This window comes from Idiotropiscis lumnitzeri, chromosome 3, assembly GCF_059441095.1.
Source record: "Idiotropiscis lumnitzeri isolate Australia: NSW breed Sydney's pygmy pipehorse chromosome 3, RoL_Ilum_1.0, whole genome shotgun sequence".
Classification (NCBI taxonomy): domain Eukaryota; kingdom Metazoa; phylum Chordata; class Actinopteri; order Syngnathiformes; family Syngnathidae; genus Idiotropiscis; species Idiotropiscis lumnitzeri.
This window is the reverse complement of record NC_142393.1, coordinates 5,815,728-5,829,923: the sequence shown is the minus strand read 5'-3', so window position 1 is coordinate 5,829,923 and position 14,196 is coordinate 5,815,728. Positions and strand designations below refer to the sequence as shown.

The 14,196-nt window shown below is 42.0% G+C and overlaps 3 protein-coding genes across 4 annotated transcripts; 2 read left to right on the top strand and 1 right to left on the bottom strand.

The window, feature by feature from the left end:
* Positions 1-23: 23 nt before the first annotated feature.
* Positions 24-2,469, top strand: smim11 (small integral membrane protein 11). The gene is made up of 3 exons (XM_088291660.1): positions 24-176; positions 1,182-1,389; positions 2,303-2,469. Exons 1-2 carry the CDS (start codon positions 45-47, stop codon positions 1,368-1,370), a joined length of 321 nt encoding a protein of 106 aa, XP_088147786.1. The 5' UTR covers positions 24-44; the 3' UTR covers positions 1,371-1,389; positions 2,303-2,469.
* Positions 2,470-3,168: 699 nt separating this feature from the next.
* LOC148339590 (uncharacterized) lies at positions 3,169-7,400 on the bottom strand. 2 transcript variants are annotated; one of them, XM_088291084.1, is made up of 6 exons: positions 7,253-7,400; positions 6,468-6,891; positions 6,069-6,315; positions 4,780-5,029; positions 4,258-4,687; positions 3,169-3,561 (listed from the first exon to the last, which is right to left on the bottom strand). In XM_088291084.1, exons 2-6 carry the CDS (start codon positions 6,875-6,877, stop codon positions 3,342-3,344), a joined length of 1,557 nt encoding a protein of 518 aa, XP_088147210.1. In that variant the 5' UTR covers positions 6,878-6,891; positions 7,253-7,400; the 3' UTR covers positions 3,169-3,341. The 2 variants fall into 2 exon arrangements, with proteins under 2 accessions (XP_088147210.1, XP_088147211.1); XM_088291085.1 differs by lacking the exon at positions 4,780-5,029 and having other exon boundaries at positions 4,258-4,682.
* A 1,078-nt stretch (positions 7,401-8,478) lies between these two features.
* cyp4f3 (cytochrome P450, family 4, subfamily F, polypeptide 3) lies at positions 8,479-13,906 on the top strand. Its single transcript, XM_088289173.1, has 13 exons — positions 8,479-8,682; positions 8,812-8,956; positions 9,392-9,445; positions 10,374-10,501; positions 10,699-10,820; positions 10,899-11,045; positions 11,126-11,240; positions 11,985-12,051; positions 12,127-12,256; positions 12,327-12,460; positions 12,562-12,626; positions 13,551-13,633; positions 13,705-13,906. Exons 1-13 carry the CDS (start codon positions 8,479-8,481, stop codon positions 13,904-13,906), a joined length of 1,596 nt encoding a protein of 531 aa, XP_088145299.1.
* The last annotated feature ends 290 nt before the right edge of the window (positions 13,907-14,196 follow it).

The window sequence follows — 14,196 nt, the reverse complement described above, 5'->3', positions numbered from 1 at the left end:
AAAATCGAGTAGATGGTGCGACAATTTTATCCCCGCTACCCAGAATGCAGCACGATCGACACATTTTAATTGGCTACCGAACTTCAAGCCCCGCCTCTTTGAATGGAGGTTGTCCTCTGCTGCTGTTCGCCGAAAACAAACTTGACCAGTCACAAGCTAAAATGATCAATTGGAAGGTAATCGAGAAACTATATGTACATACATTGACTGTCTGTTCGCTTGTCCTCACTTATTCTTTTACTCGTTACATTTAGTTCTTACAAAAAATCCTACACTGTTGTCATGCTCATGCTAATTTGCTAAGCGTACACATTATTCCGTGTGTGTTACTCGCTGTTTAACTCGCTCTTAACAAAAGAGCTCATTTTTAACCATGTCTCTCACACACACGCACGATTCAGTCGACGTGTGCAGTGCACCTGCCTCGCCCGCAAATACACACGCACACATCGACACATGCTGATGAATTTCTCAACGACCGTATTTGGTCCTGGCATTAAGTGAGGGGCGTATATAGATAGTTAAATACACACACACACACACACACACACACGTGGTGGTAGTACGTCGTATACCCTTCACAAAAAGATATTTAACGTTGAGCAGAAAATGCACTGGAATCCTTAGACGCTAAATTAATTTGACCTTTTCTAAACTTTAAAAAACACCTGTGCACCTGTTGAATGTTTCAGTACTTTTTTTTTTACACAACTTGCTGTCCTCTACCATGGAACTGTGTGGCAAAATGCACAAGGTATAAACTGTTGAGAGGTCAAATTAAGCGTTCAAGTTTCCTGAGCAAAAATCAAGCAAGTCCTGTCTTGGGTAAACAATGTAATTGTCATACAACCTTGTTCAATGGGTCGCACAATATGTTCATCTTATATGTCCGTTAGCTGTACTACCCAAATAAGTAATGGTTCCAAAACTAGCCTAAGTCATGTAATCGTGTCATCTCATGAATAGCAAATCAAACGTCAAGTTGAGTCATCTAACAACCAAAATCGAAGTTGTATATTTTTACCGCTTAAGGCTGACTCCAAATAAGTCATGACTCACATCCCGAACCTCTGGTAGAGTATATACCAAAGCTGCTTCTTTACACTTAGCACCCCTTCTTTCACTCACTTCTCAGTGGTCAGGAAACTGTGGTCACTGTACTTTCTTATTTTTGTGGGCAGGCTTTGGACAACGTACCTGTACTGTTGTACATCTTAGCTCTCAAGACACTGATCCTGTGTTTGGGCTTCGCTGGGGTGAAAATCTACCAGAGTAAGAAAGCAGAGGCAGCACTCAAGCAGCAGCAGGCTGAGAGGAGGAAGTTGGCTCAGAGGACACAGGAGCTCATCGATAACTTGAAGGAAGACTGAGATGAGCTGCTAATCGCTGGTAGTAAAGCTGATAAGCCAGTTCATGTACCAATTATATTTTAAGTGGTTTACACACACACTGATTGAAAAACATTTTTTTTAAAATGTGAGAAATCCAACACATGACAATTCAAACACATCCCAGTGATGCTCATTGGCACTTTGGTCTCTTGCTTCGAAATCACCTTAACACAGCCCACCCCAAATGATAGTTGCTCAGGATAATCTGTCAGACGCAGCCGAGAACAAGGCTGTGAAACTGCCCTACTGTGACCCTATTATCAGGATATGTGTAATTATTCAGCGTTGTGTTCTGGATGCGATGAACTTGAGTCAAGTTGGGTCTCACTGCTTTTATTAGCTGGCCTGCGTGCATAAAATGACACGTGAGCACGGCGTCCGAATAAAAGACTTGCTGGCTGTCCTTGGCCACATCCGGAGTGAAGTAATTTTAATCATAAACAGCAAAATGTACAATAAAAAACATGTGGGCATAACTAATCGGCGTTAGCAACATTAGCTTTGTCCGTCGACGGACAACGGCTCTAAATGTCACCCAGCGAGGACAACACACGCCCCAAATCACCCATGTTATATGTAGTATAAAATATTCATCGAAATAGTGCAGCCCATTGCCGTAATATCGAGTTTTATTACATTAATTGGTGAGAGCGGCGTAGATTTTTTACCTCGACCACACCCGGAGTGAGTGCCCGAGCTTCACACGTACAGTGACGTCAGCACGCAATCACCCTAAACTGCCCGCACAGCACCTCACGTCAGAAATGCACATGGATTCATAATAACGAAGGATATATATTCAATCGCAACGACAAATGTTTTGGTGAAATCAACACTATACCTTATGTTACATACGTGTACCCGCACATTACAATGTCGTGGTCTCACCATCTTGTCCTTTCACTTTCTAGGACCCAACATGTCACGTGACCTGACTGCAACATGAACTCATCATGTCTGTTTATTCCGCTTGGTGCGGTGATGATCTACAGGACATCGCACAACACACAGCGTATTTATTGAATTCTGTGACATGTATTATTTGTCGTTAAATGGATAAAAATATTGTTCAACACTCTTTCTGCTGCATATTTGATGAAGTGGTCCAGTTCACTTGAAAGTTCATGCATTGCCACATTTTAGATGCAAATCATGCACAAGATTGTTAAGGAAAGCCTCCGACAAACAATTCAATTACGAGTTGTTACTTGATAGTTTAATACAGTGTTGTCAGCTTTAAATTTGGTTTAAATTAAAAAATGGTTGTATTTGTGTGCCCTTTGATTGGCTGGCAGCCAATTTAGGGTGTACCCCACCTACTGCCCAGACAGCTGGGATAGGCTCCAGTATGCCCACGACCCTTGTGAAGATGAGCGGTTTGGAGGATGGACGGATGAATAAAATAATTTACTTAACTTAAAAAAAGAGGTTATTTAAATGTGCTCAAGTAATACCTGTGTAATAATTACACCACTTTAAATACTGTACTTGTGGGACCTGGACCATGTATTGCCAGGTCATTGTATGAAATGAAAATTACACAGCAAACCGTTTTAGCATCGTTTGATAAATCGAAATCCGATGACTCACTGCAAATGGTAACCGGTTTCACTTGACTTAAAAATACAGAGCCTTTCATGTGACAAAACAAAAAATTGTTTCTCAATACCAAAAAAGATCCTGGTCCTGTTCCAATTGAAAGTATAACATAGTTGTGTTTCCCAACCTTTGAGGCAAAGCAGCACATTACCGAACAAATGTCACAGAAAGTTGCAAATTGGTTGCATTCAAGTGACTTTAATTCATACATAGTGTACAACCGTGAAACATTTTTCAGTGAAAGCCAAACCCTGGCAGTGATCAACAACTTTGCAGTGTTCTGCACCCGCACGCTGCATGGGACTGTTTTCATGTTTCGGGTATGACAAACGCGTCACATTAACACAAAAACTAGTCATCGGCTTGCAGACACGATGGCAGACATAATGCGAGTCGAGATTTAATGGCGAACCGCTCTTCTGCTCGCAAGTGACTGGAGTGTACAAATGGTGTCTTCGGTCCTTTGGGTGAGCGAGTGAAGCCAAACTGAAGTGGAGGGAGTCCGTTGACGGTTGAAGTGTGCTGTGGCCAGTCGTTGGCGTGACGATGTGACGGGTACAGAGGTGAACATCTGTCAGGCAGAAAAGTCCAAAATCAAACTAAGTAAAATGCAAGCCAGGGCTGGGTAAACATTAGCAAGAGATAGTCAGTCCCTCCAGGATTTTTTTTTTTTGGGGGGGGGGTGACTGGGGAAAAAGTGATTTACTAGTAGCATTTCTAAAAGATTTTGCTGTGATGAAATGTTAGCATTGGACTTTTTTCCTCCACCTCACTCAGATTTCTCACATCGCCGATTACATTACGCATTCGACTTGATATTTTAAAGGCGTGAAAACGCGCAAACAAAAGGGCTGGTAACTGGCTAGTACATCTCAAAGTAATGATTGAATACATATATGCACTTCTGAATATACATGAGTGGCTGGTACATATTTTGGAAAGTAAGTTTCTCACATTGACATTGTCATTGAGTCCTTTGAGAGGAAAATGAGACAGGCCTGTCATGTTTGTTGCTTTGATAGCAACAAGTGACTAAATTCTTACTTATTAAGCACCTGTATATGTACATTTCATTGTATGAAATAATTAGTGCAATGTAACAATTGTGCGGAGAACATAAGAGAAAATGTGCAATGATTGGTCCAATTCACGTAAAATGTTGCTCCGACTCACTTGCGTATGTTACACTAATCAATTTAATTTGCATGACTTGCTGTGATTACGACTGAATTCCTGGCAAGACCGCTGAAGTAAACATTCAATTTACCTGTTGACTCCACTTTGAGGTGAAATGGAGACTGGCTGCTCGTTTTTTTGAGGACTTGACAGAGGAACGTAAGCATCCAGAGGCAACGCGCAAGAACTGCGGCTGACCTGCGGTGACATCATCATGTAGCCGACGCCCTCCCCCTCACAGCATTCGCCAGCACAGGGTTGCTTCCTCATGTCCATGTAGTGGTCAGGCTCAGGTAAGGTCATGCAATGCAAGCTGAGAGGAGATTGAGGTTCTGTTGTGTTGGGCTGTTGACACGGCGTTGGGGCAATTTGGATGTCCGGGTTTTTCTTCTCTCTGTATTTGGGTCTGCAGCGTTTGGGGACCAGGAGCGGATTGTGGGTGTAGGTCGGGGAGCGGCTAAAATCCGGTAGCGCCCGCAGTGCTCGGACCGTGTCCCGAACCACTTCATGAATATGCTGCGCTGTCAAAGCAGAAGAGGAGGAGGAGGCAGAGTCACGTTCCAGCAGCGAAGCAGAAAGTGGCCAGATGTCAACGCAGCACGAAGCTCTGCACCTTGGTCTCTCGCTTCAAACCAGAGCTCTCCGGGGCCGACCGGTGCCGACCGGCCGAGCTCCAGGAAAAAGGAGCCCTCCAAGTGGCCGAAGCGACGGACAGCGAGCAAAGGTATGGTAACCGAGGGCAAATCAGCGCACGCGCCCACTCGGAAGAGGATGAGCGAGGTGGCGGTGAGGCAGAGGCGGAGCTCACCTGCCAGAGACTTGGAGCGACCCAGACCTCGCGGATTCAACGAGACGGGCCAAACCTTAAGCAAAACATTTCATATTTTCATTGCTAGAGGTTATTTTTTTCATAATATAACAGTTGTAATTAAAATTGTGGCCATGCAGTTGGTTTTAAAAGGGGCACTATTATTAAACTATTAACTATGATTTCACAAGGGGATATATATTTTTTTTTAATAGGAATTCATATCATATTTTAATTGTTTTCATTTTATTGAATTGATAATTTTGTCACCAAATAAACAGAGCAAAGACATTACATGTCACCTTTAGCATTGTTAATTATATATTAGTTTATAAATTGCCCAAAATTTAACAGTAAAATAAACAATTTTACAGTATTTGCATTTTCTTAAATTGGTGACTTTAATTTGTGCTCTAATTACTTGCTAATTTATATGACGGCATATGGAAAGCGCTTTGTTACAGCTCCAGCTGTTGGGAAATGCGCGATATAAATAAAATTGTATTGTACTGTATATTTTAAATACAATATTAAATCTTAAAACTAACAATAGTATATACACATTTTTTTTATTTATTGTATTAAAAAATTTTAGTTTGTTATAATTAAATGCAAATCAACTATAATTTAACTAAACAATTGGAACCTTTTTTTTTCCCTCCATTGAACAAGCCTATCTGTCTTTTTCAAAAATCTCATTTGGTCCTTGAGCATAACAGACTCACACAAGGGTCACCCACATGGTGTCATGTGGGCCGGACTGCACCGAAGGACCACATGGCTAGCCCGTGGGCCTGTTCTAAAAAAAAAATAGGTAAAAAAATAGCGCACCGAAGATGGGACATTGTGAGTTCCTAGGAATGTTGAGGTGATCATTTGAATATGTGAACACTGGCAGAGATTTGTAGAAAAGTAGTCAAGTAATATTTTTCCATTTTCTACCTGGTTAAATCCATCCATCCAAACCGCTTTTTGATAGTGAAAAATCAGCAAAGCAATTAAAGTGTTGCCTTTCAGTATCGTCAAGTTTCAAAAAGGTAGGTTACCCGTTGACAAGGGCTTCCGCGAAATAAAATGTGGTAAGCTGATCAAACCTCTTTGAAGAAGGCCGCAGGTGGCAGAGTGCAATAGCCATCGTCATCATCATCATCATCACACGCCTGATCTTCATTTCGATGCTCCTCCATCATTTTCTTGATGGCCAGGTACCACGCTTCTTGATCCTGCTGGTTGTCCGCCACCAGCTCCATCGTCTGGTCCTGAGCATACAGCGCCACCGTGAAGCCATTCCTGGTACTACCCGGGCATCCCACACCAATGCAACACCTCAGGTAAATAACCCTGGAAAAGAGAAATTTGCTGTATTTTTCAAAAGCAAAATCTTACCATTATCATTGTACCTTGAACAGTCAACAAGTACAATGCATTTCACATGTGTATGATCGGTGCTATGCAAAACATTGCCTTGAAAAAAAAATACAAAAAGAACAAACCCTTGCTTGCTCGGCCCAAACAGCGTCGATTTTCCAGACAACTTCTCCGTAGCTGCAAACTTTTCCAGGGACTTGTACCACTCAAGTCGACTTGGTCCGGTGTGACTTCCTGCTCTGAGGACAAAATATCTTTTGTGGCTCCGCTCAAGCTTGCCCAGGTAACCTTGTTTCACTACATCGCTTTGCTGCTCTGAGTGCGGCACAAGGGCATTGAACAGATGCATGGAAGTCTGGTTGCTGCAGAAGAATTCCTCGTACGAGGCAAAAGGGGTCCCTTGCACCCCAACGTGATGGCTCAGCTCACGACTGCTTACTGGCGTCTGACAGTCAGTCCAGAAGGGTTTGGTCGCCATTCGCGTTTGCTCTGAGCCGACAGCCCTCCTGTTGTACCCGTCGAGCATCTCTTTCATAGCCCGGGGGAACCCTGCACAATTGTTAGGGGGGAAATGACGAGTGAGCAAAACAATACATACATAAAGGGACCCAAGCGTTTTCCCCCAAAAATATACAGCAAAGAGTCATACTCAGATTTTAGTTTTTGCTCGATCATAAGACATAATACTGGAATTGCGGTGGGTCATTTTAAAAACATTTGAAAGGTATATTTTTTTGCTGCTGCTCATGAACAACTTTGTCAAAAGAAAAGTGACCATGGGACATTTTCAAATTCAATCCCTAATACAACGTGAATCGATGATTTTCCAAAGTTAGTAATTGCTAGCTAAATGGCTAACAGGTTAGCTGACTAAGACGCCATAGCCCAAAGCCGTTGAGCCAAAACTCACCCGATTGAAACAGTTATAAACATCTACCCAAAAAAAATCCGTTTTCGTTTCATTTGAGGCTGCATGTAGAGCTCAAACCGAGAATACTTTTTCGTATGTTTGAATTGTGGTCAGGTGTATCAGACCGCTAATCAGGGAAGGATTTTTTTTTTCTTCACTTTTTTTTTTTTGGTTGGTACATTTTGAGGTATCTGAGGCGTGTTGCTGCTCTCTGCTGTCAGTTACTGGTATGGCAAGTTCATAAATATATATTGCGCTTTCTCAACAGCAGCTGTTTTTTTTTTTCGAACCACTATTGAGCCTCGAGTGAAGATATTAAGAAAATATGTTAAGATGTTGATGCAAAATATAAGCAAGTTCGGGTTCAAACCATCTTCTCATTAATACATATATACATAGAAAGAGAGAGAGAGAGAGAGAGAGCGAGAGAGAGAGAGAGAGAGAGAGAGAGAGAGAGAGCAGATGCAGCTTGTGAAATGTAACTATAGCGACATAATAAAAGAGAATATAAAGAAATAAACGGATTTAATAGTCTGTTTTTAAGCCAAAGAGGACGTTTGCATTGATGTATGCCTTTAGGCGGCACTGCCTAATGAGTGACGTCAGGTTGGCTATTTTTTACTGCCATCTAGGGTGCATAGGAGGTCTGCCGTCACTATATTTCGCCTGCATACATAAAAGAACCGAGTCATTGTTTGCAATAGAGAAATGTTCAATTGTAGTGGAGGTATTCCATCCATTCATCCATCCTTCTATTCAGCCGACCCCAGCTGACTTCGACACACCATGGACTGGTCACAAACGAGTCAGAAGGCAAACAAACATTTACACTCACACACATCTATGCACAATTTAAAGCCATCTGTGAACCTAAAATGGATGATTTTGGAATGCGGGAGGAAGGCTGAGTAAGAAAGCCATGAATTCAGACCTGTGGCTGAGGCGGATATACAAACCACTTGTCCAAAGCGCCACCCTCAATATACAAACATTTACAATTAATTCAAATAACATCAGCAGCCAGCCAATCCCAACCAAATGCTTAATTCGGAATTGTTTAACAGTTCCAACAGTAAAAGGAAGTTGTGTGTCTCACTATGATTACAAAGGAGGATGTTCAGAACCAAATAATTGCAAAAAAAGTTTACGTAAGAAAATGACGTAACAACATTTCTCATTGCCGATCACCACAAAACTGCTCAGTGCTTTTTCTGTCTGGTTCCAAGATGTCGCTCATCTGGCGCATCTTCTCTCAAGTGTTCTGCCGGGCCACCCTTTGCCAGGTCCTACAACTTGGTGCTGCAGGACTGGTTGTCATGGTTACAGTCTGGACCGCCAGGTTGTTCCTTCAACATGCTTGGTTCACTTGGAGGCTGTCCTGTTTCAGCAAGCCTCATGCGGATTCTTGGCTGATAGGTCACCTGGGTCAGGTGGGTCACATGTTTATACACACATGCATTATAAGTGCTGTTAAAATAGAAGTTTTGTCAACTTTTTTTGAAATAGGAATTGCTGACATGTGTAAAGACTAAGCCGATGCTTCATTGTCTGTGTACCAGATGCAGAGTACAGAGGAAGGTCTCCTCCAGGCAGATGAGTTAGTGCAGAAATATAAACATTCCTGCAGCTGGTTCATCGGGCCCTTCTATCATCTCGTCAGACTTTTCCACCCGGACTATGTGAAACCTCTGCTAATGGCGCCTGGTAATACAACATCTTCAATCTGATTGTTTTGTAGCATCTTTAAAAGACACACGTCAGACTTCCACCCAGTTTTCGACTTTTTATTATTACAAAAACGGCTATGTTGGCCGTAACCAATCAAAACACCGGGCAGCTCGCTTCGTCATTTTCAACGGATCACACGCTCGCTCTCTCTCTCTCTCACTCACTCTCTCTCGCTCTTTCTCTCTCTCTATCTGTCTCCCTCTCTCGCTCTCGCAAACACACACACACACACACACACACACACACGTCCAGTGAGTCGCGCGATGCATTCATGGAAATCGGACAGAACACAACTCAGAGAAACACAAACGTCAACACAAGAACAGACAACAGACAACGCAATTCGTTAGTTTATTATGTAGGAAAATATACATTCATGCTGCAACGATGTCTCTTTCTCCCTCTGCGCAGCCAGTATTACCGTAAAAGATGAACTCATATATGGTCATCTCCGCCCATGGCTTGGTGAGTCAAAAATGAAGTTGTTAATACAACATTATGTAAGCTTAGTTCCTGTGAGATCATTTCAAATTTCAAGACACCCCGGAAGAGGGCGAGTCATATCGTCATGTCAGTGGGAGGAAAAGACAACAATATATTTTTCCGCAGAGTTTTTAAAAGTGTATCAGGAGGTTTTATCATGAGGCACTCGCAGCATATTGCGGGCTTCATACGAGGTCTTTAGCTTGTGGGTTTCTTATTTAGCATAATGCGACTGAGATAATTAGCATCTTGACATGCGGCAAGAGTCCATTATGAATGCAACGCAGAGAAGACGGTCACTTTTCAAAATAAAAGACGCGAATAATATATAAACCGGAAGTACTGTAAGTTCTTTTTTTCTTTCATCTGTTCATCTGCTTTTACAGGAAGAGTCGAGGTTAGCGTGTTTTTGACGCTCACTGTTCAATGCTTTATAATTTTTTACCTATATTTCTTACAATTATGATTTTATTTCATAAAATTTAGCCGTCTTTTAGTCAACACTCATCTCTGTGTTGTGTTAAATTTATAAAACATTTTTTAAATTGTAATTTCATTGGGATTTTAAAATGATTTCTAGGCAACAAAAGGCCACAATTCTATTGCTTTGGTGTGAGCACAAAAACAAAATATGATAAGTTTTTCAGGGAATAACGGTGGATAGATTTAAAGTAGAAAAATAAATCAAGGTGAAATGTGGATTTGAGGTTATATTTTCTTATGAGGGTTAAAAAAAAGAGGACAACCAATTCAATTAAAACTGAATTAGGGAGATTTTGGAAAAAGTTTTAAAAAAATAGCGCTGTATTTCAATGAATGTGCTACAGGAGGATAAAAAAATCTTACTGTTTAAATCTGATGCAATTCTCAAGAAAGACAGATGACAACCGTTGATTCTCTTGTGCCTCAGGGGAAAGTCTATTGCTCAGCAACGGGGAGGCGTGGTCCCGCAGGAGGCGTCTTCTGACCCCCGCTTTTCATTTCGACATACTGAAGAACTACATTGCAAGATTTAACACTTCCGCCGATGCCATGCATGTAAGATTAAAGACATTGTGATCCTAGTCTCCCGTTGCTTTTGGCCCCTGTCGTCAAGGGTCGCAACTCACAAGGTCAAGTTACTCTTATGGTTTGTTCGGCATCGTTTTTACAGACCAGATGCAACGCTCCCTTTGCAGGCACTTTCATTTGGCATGTACAAGCTTGATGTCTCTTCCACTCCATGTCTCACTCAGAATAAGTGGCGGCGTCTGGTGGCAGAAGGCAACTCCACTGTGGAGATATTTGACCACGTCACTCTGATGACATTGGACAGTTTACTGAAATGCGCCTTCAGCTTCAGCAGCAACTGTCAGGAGTGAGGACGTGCACGTGATCCATCATGTTCCTTTGACACTTCTCGTTTGGTTGTTAACGCATGTCTGTCTCGCTCAAGCTCAAGAAGTGAGTACGTGGCCGCCATAGTGGAACTGAGTGATCAGATAATAGCGCGCCGCCAAAATATTCTGCACCACTGGGACTGGATTTACTGGAGTACGCAAGAGGGAAAACGCTTTAGGAGTGCTTTGAACATCGTGCACAGGTGGATTTTAATGACTGAATTAATGCTGGGTCGTCGTTGATCAGGTGACAGGATGTCTATTTTATAATGTGTTGATTCAGTTTTACAAGCGAAGTGGTTCAAAGGCGCCGTGCCCTCCTCAACCAGACCTTGTCTGAGTCCACTTCAACACCTCGGAGGAAAAAGGATTTTGTGGACATCATTCTGCTGTCCAAGGTTTTCATTGCACTATGAGACAATTAGAAAATATTTTACGGACTATAAGACACTCCTGTATATAAGTCGCAGCAGCTGTTTTTTGAAAAAAATAAAATAAATTTTAAAAAAAACCTATATAAACCGTACCAGGCTCTAAACTGCAGTTTTCCAGGTTGAAAACAAATGTGTTGTTTTCTGCATGTACAGAACTTTTTTGTACTGTGAATGCACATGAACAGATTGTTAAAACAGTGCCTTTTAACACGGCAACAACTTTGCTAATTAGAACAGAACAGACCCAAGAGAAAAAAAAATCAAGACTTATTTAGCGTATTTTCTGAACTATAGGGTGCCCCCTACTGGTGAAAGAAAAATCCACAGAAAAGTTGTATTAGGCGCATGGTTCAAAATCTAGGAAAAAAATACGGTAATCCTCTCCAAAAGAATTGGAAATATAAGGTCAATTCATTTGATTTTGCTGGAGACTGAATACATTCGGGTTTGACATCCTCTTATGAGCATCTAATTTCCACGGACAGTATTTATTGACATCTGGATCAGACACACAACACAATGATAGGATGATTTCCTACGAAATGAGTTGTTAGAAAAAAAATCTACATCCCTTAGGACAGTCTACTAAATACATTACCCGGATATCAAAATTGTAATTTCGTATTCGTCTTTTCAAATCAAAAGTTATGTTTTCAGTCTTACAGTAAGAATGAAGAGAGCATTTAAACTTTGCATCCAACGTTACAGGATGAAGATGGACGAGGCTTAACAGACGAGGAAATCGAAGCTGAGGCTAACACCTTCATGTTTGCGGGTAAAACTGTCAAAGGATGATATTTGTGGATTGGTTGTTCCCCCTTTGAACAACCACAGCCGTGTTTCTCCACAGGTCATGACACCACTGCTAGTGCCATTTGCTGGACGCTTTACAATTTAGCACGTCATACTGACTGCCAAGAAAAATGCAGGAAGGAAGTGTTGGAGCTCATGCGAGGGCGCGAAGGGCAGACAATGGAGTGGTTAGAAAAGACACAAATACTTTCTACCTTAAAAGTCTGTGTGACTTACTTGCATGTGTTCATTTTCCAGGGAAGATCTGTCCAACCTTCCTTTCACCACCATGTGCATCAGAGAGGCGCTGAGGTTACACTCGCCGATCCAGGCCGTGACAAGGAAGTACACTCAAGACATGCCATTGCCAGGGAACCGGACAGTACCAAAGGGTGAGACAGAGACACCTGAAAAAAGCTAAATCAGATGAGACAAATTGTGGGTGTTCACCTATGAAATATATATATTTTTTTTTGTCATAAACCACTCACAGGTGCCATCTGTTTAGTCAGCATTTACGGGACACACCACAATCCTGCTGTATGGAAAAATCCACACGTAAGAAATTAAATACAAATTTTTCACATGACTGTTTGCACCAGTTGTGGGCTGCCGTGGCCTTCTAAGATGGCCTACATTTATAAAAGTTGCGTACAGAACAATTTAGAGTCTAATACACAGGTGTCAAACTCAAGGCCCGGGGGCCAGATCTGGCCCGCGACCTCATTTTATGTGGCCCTCAAAGGACGAATCACATGCGTCAACTTCCATTTTCTAGCACATTTTCTTCACTTTTAACAACATTGAGCTATGAGGTATTGCCATTTATTTGTTACCAATTCTCCCCTTTTAAAATAAATGGAAGAATTGTTGAAGAAACAATTATTTACTGGCTTCTGATTTCAAAACTGGCTTTCCATTAATTTGTTGTGTGTCACAGTCATAATGTTCCTCTGAGGGAAATCATAACTACGATGTGGCCCGACCACAAAAATGAGTTTGACACCCTTGGTCTAATACTTCTTTTCTGAAATTGTATTTATTTATTAACCAAGCGTAACATTTATTTTGTCTACACTGCTCCCAGTATGGGTACGCCAGATTTCTTTTGTCCATTCAGACTTCAGTCTTCATGTGCTGCCATGTCAGGACCTTCAATAATTCCGAATCAGTGGTGCTGGCTAATGTAGTGTACTGTAGTGACTGTTTATTTACCAATCAGATTTCAATCGAGCTGGACCGCAGTGAACTCAGCTTTTTTCATCCTCTGATTGGTTTGTCAGAGCAAGCCAAGTCTGGCAAGCAAAACTTATTTGCATGGCGATCTGCATACATACAAATATGCGTTTTTGTATAGTACTGATGCTTTCTGTAATAGCCATGTGTTTGTCGTGTTAAGAGGTCAGCTAAGTCCCCTCTGAAGGCTGAGGTACGAACAAATGAATGTGTTGTGTTTGACTGCGTTTGTGTGCTCTCGCGCAGGAGTTCAACCCTGAGCGTTTTGATCCAATCAACAAAGAGGAGCGCTCTTCCCACGCTTTTATTCCCTTCTCCTCAGGACCCAGGTGCTGCTTCAAATCAAAGATCACCTATCGTGCCTTAATAAAATGTGTTAAATGTGTATTTGCCTTCACAGAAACTGCATCGGTCAGAAATTTGCACTGGCAGAGCTTCGTGTTGTTGTGTCACTGACACTGCTCAGGTTCCGCTTGACACCTGGGGTGAACCCCAAACTTGGATCCGGTGAGGTTCGGCGCCTACCCCAGCTTGTGCTGAGGGCAGAGGGTGGCCTGTGGCTGCAGTTGGAACCTCTGACACCACCCGATATGGAAGCATGACGCTGTTTTGTTGCATTGCTGAGCAAAGCCTTTCAGTGAAGATAAATGTGAATGCAAATAAATTGTTTTTAAAACATCGATGCACAGCTGGAAAAAGAGAAAAACGTCCACTGTAACATTGTCATTTGTCTGATGTTGTTATTCAGAGGTGCAAAATATCCATCCATCCATTATCTGTACCGCATGTCCTCACAAGGGTCGAGCAGTAGGTGGGCTACACCTGGAACAGGTTGCCAGCCAATCGCAGGGCACACATAGACGAACATCCGCGCTCACACTCATACCAAGGG

Bases quoted from the DNA above. Each gene is read 5' to 3' on its own strand.
- LOC148339590 (XM_088291084.1), bottom strand. From the start codon at position 6,877: ATGAAAGAGATGCTCGACGGGTACAACAGGAGGGCTGTCGGCTCAGAG. The intron at 5,030-6,068 runs GTTTGATCAGCT...GTTTTGCTTAAG, and splicing joins CTGCGGCCTTCTTCAAAGAG to GTTTGGCCCGTCTCGTTGAA. The intron at 4,688-4,779 runs GTGCAGAGCTTC...CTGCTTTGACAG, and splicing joins GTTTGAAGCGAGAGACCAAG to CGCAGCATATTCATGAAGTG.
- cyp4f3 (XM_088289173.1), top strand. From the start codon at position 8,479: ATGTCGCTCATCTGGCGCATCTTCTCTCAAGTGTTCTGCCGGGCCACC. The intron at 12,627-13,550 runs GTAAGAAATTAA...GCTCTCGCGCAG, and splicing joins CTGTATGGAAAAATCCACAC to GAGTTCAACCCTGAGCGTTT. The intron at 13,634-13,704 runs GTGCTGCTTCAA...TTGCCTTCACAG, and splicing joins CCCTTCTCCTCAGGACCCAG to AAACTGCATCGGTCAGAAAT.
- smim11 (XM_088291660.1), top strand. From the start codon at position 45: ATGCAGCACGATCGACACATTTTAATTGGCTACCGAACTTCAAGCCCC. The intron at 177-1,181 runs GTAATCGAGAAA...TTTTGTGGGCAG, and splicing joins CTAAAATGATCAATTGGAAG to GCTTTGGACAACGTACCTGT.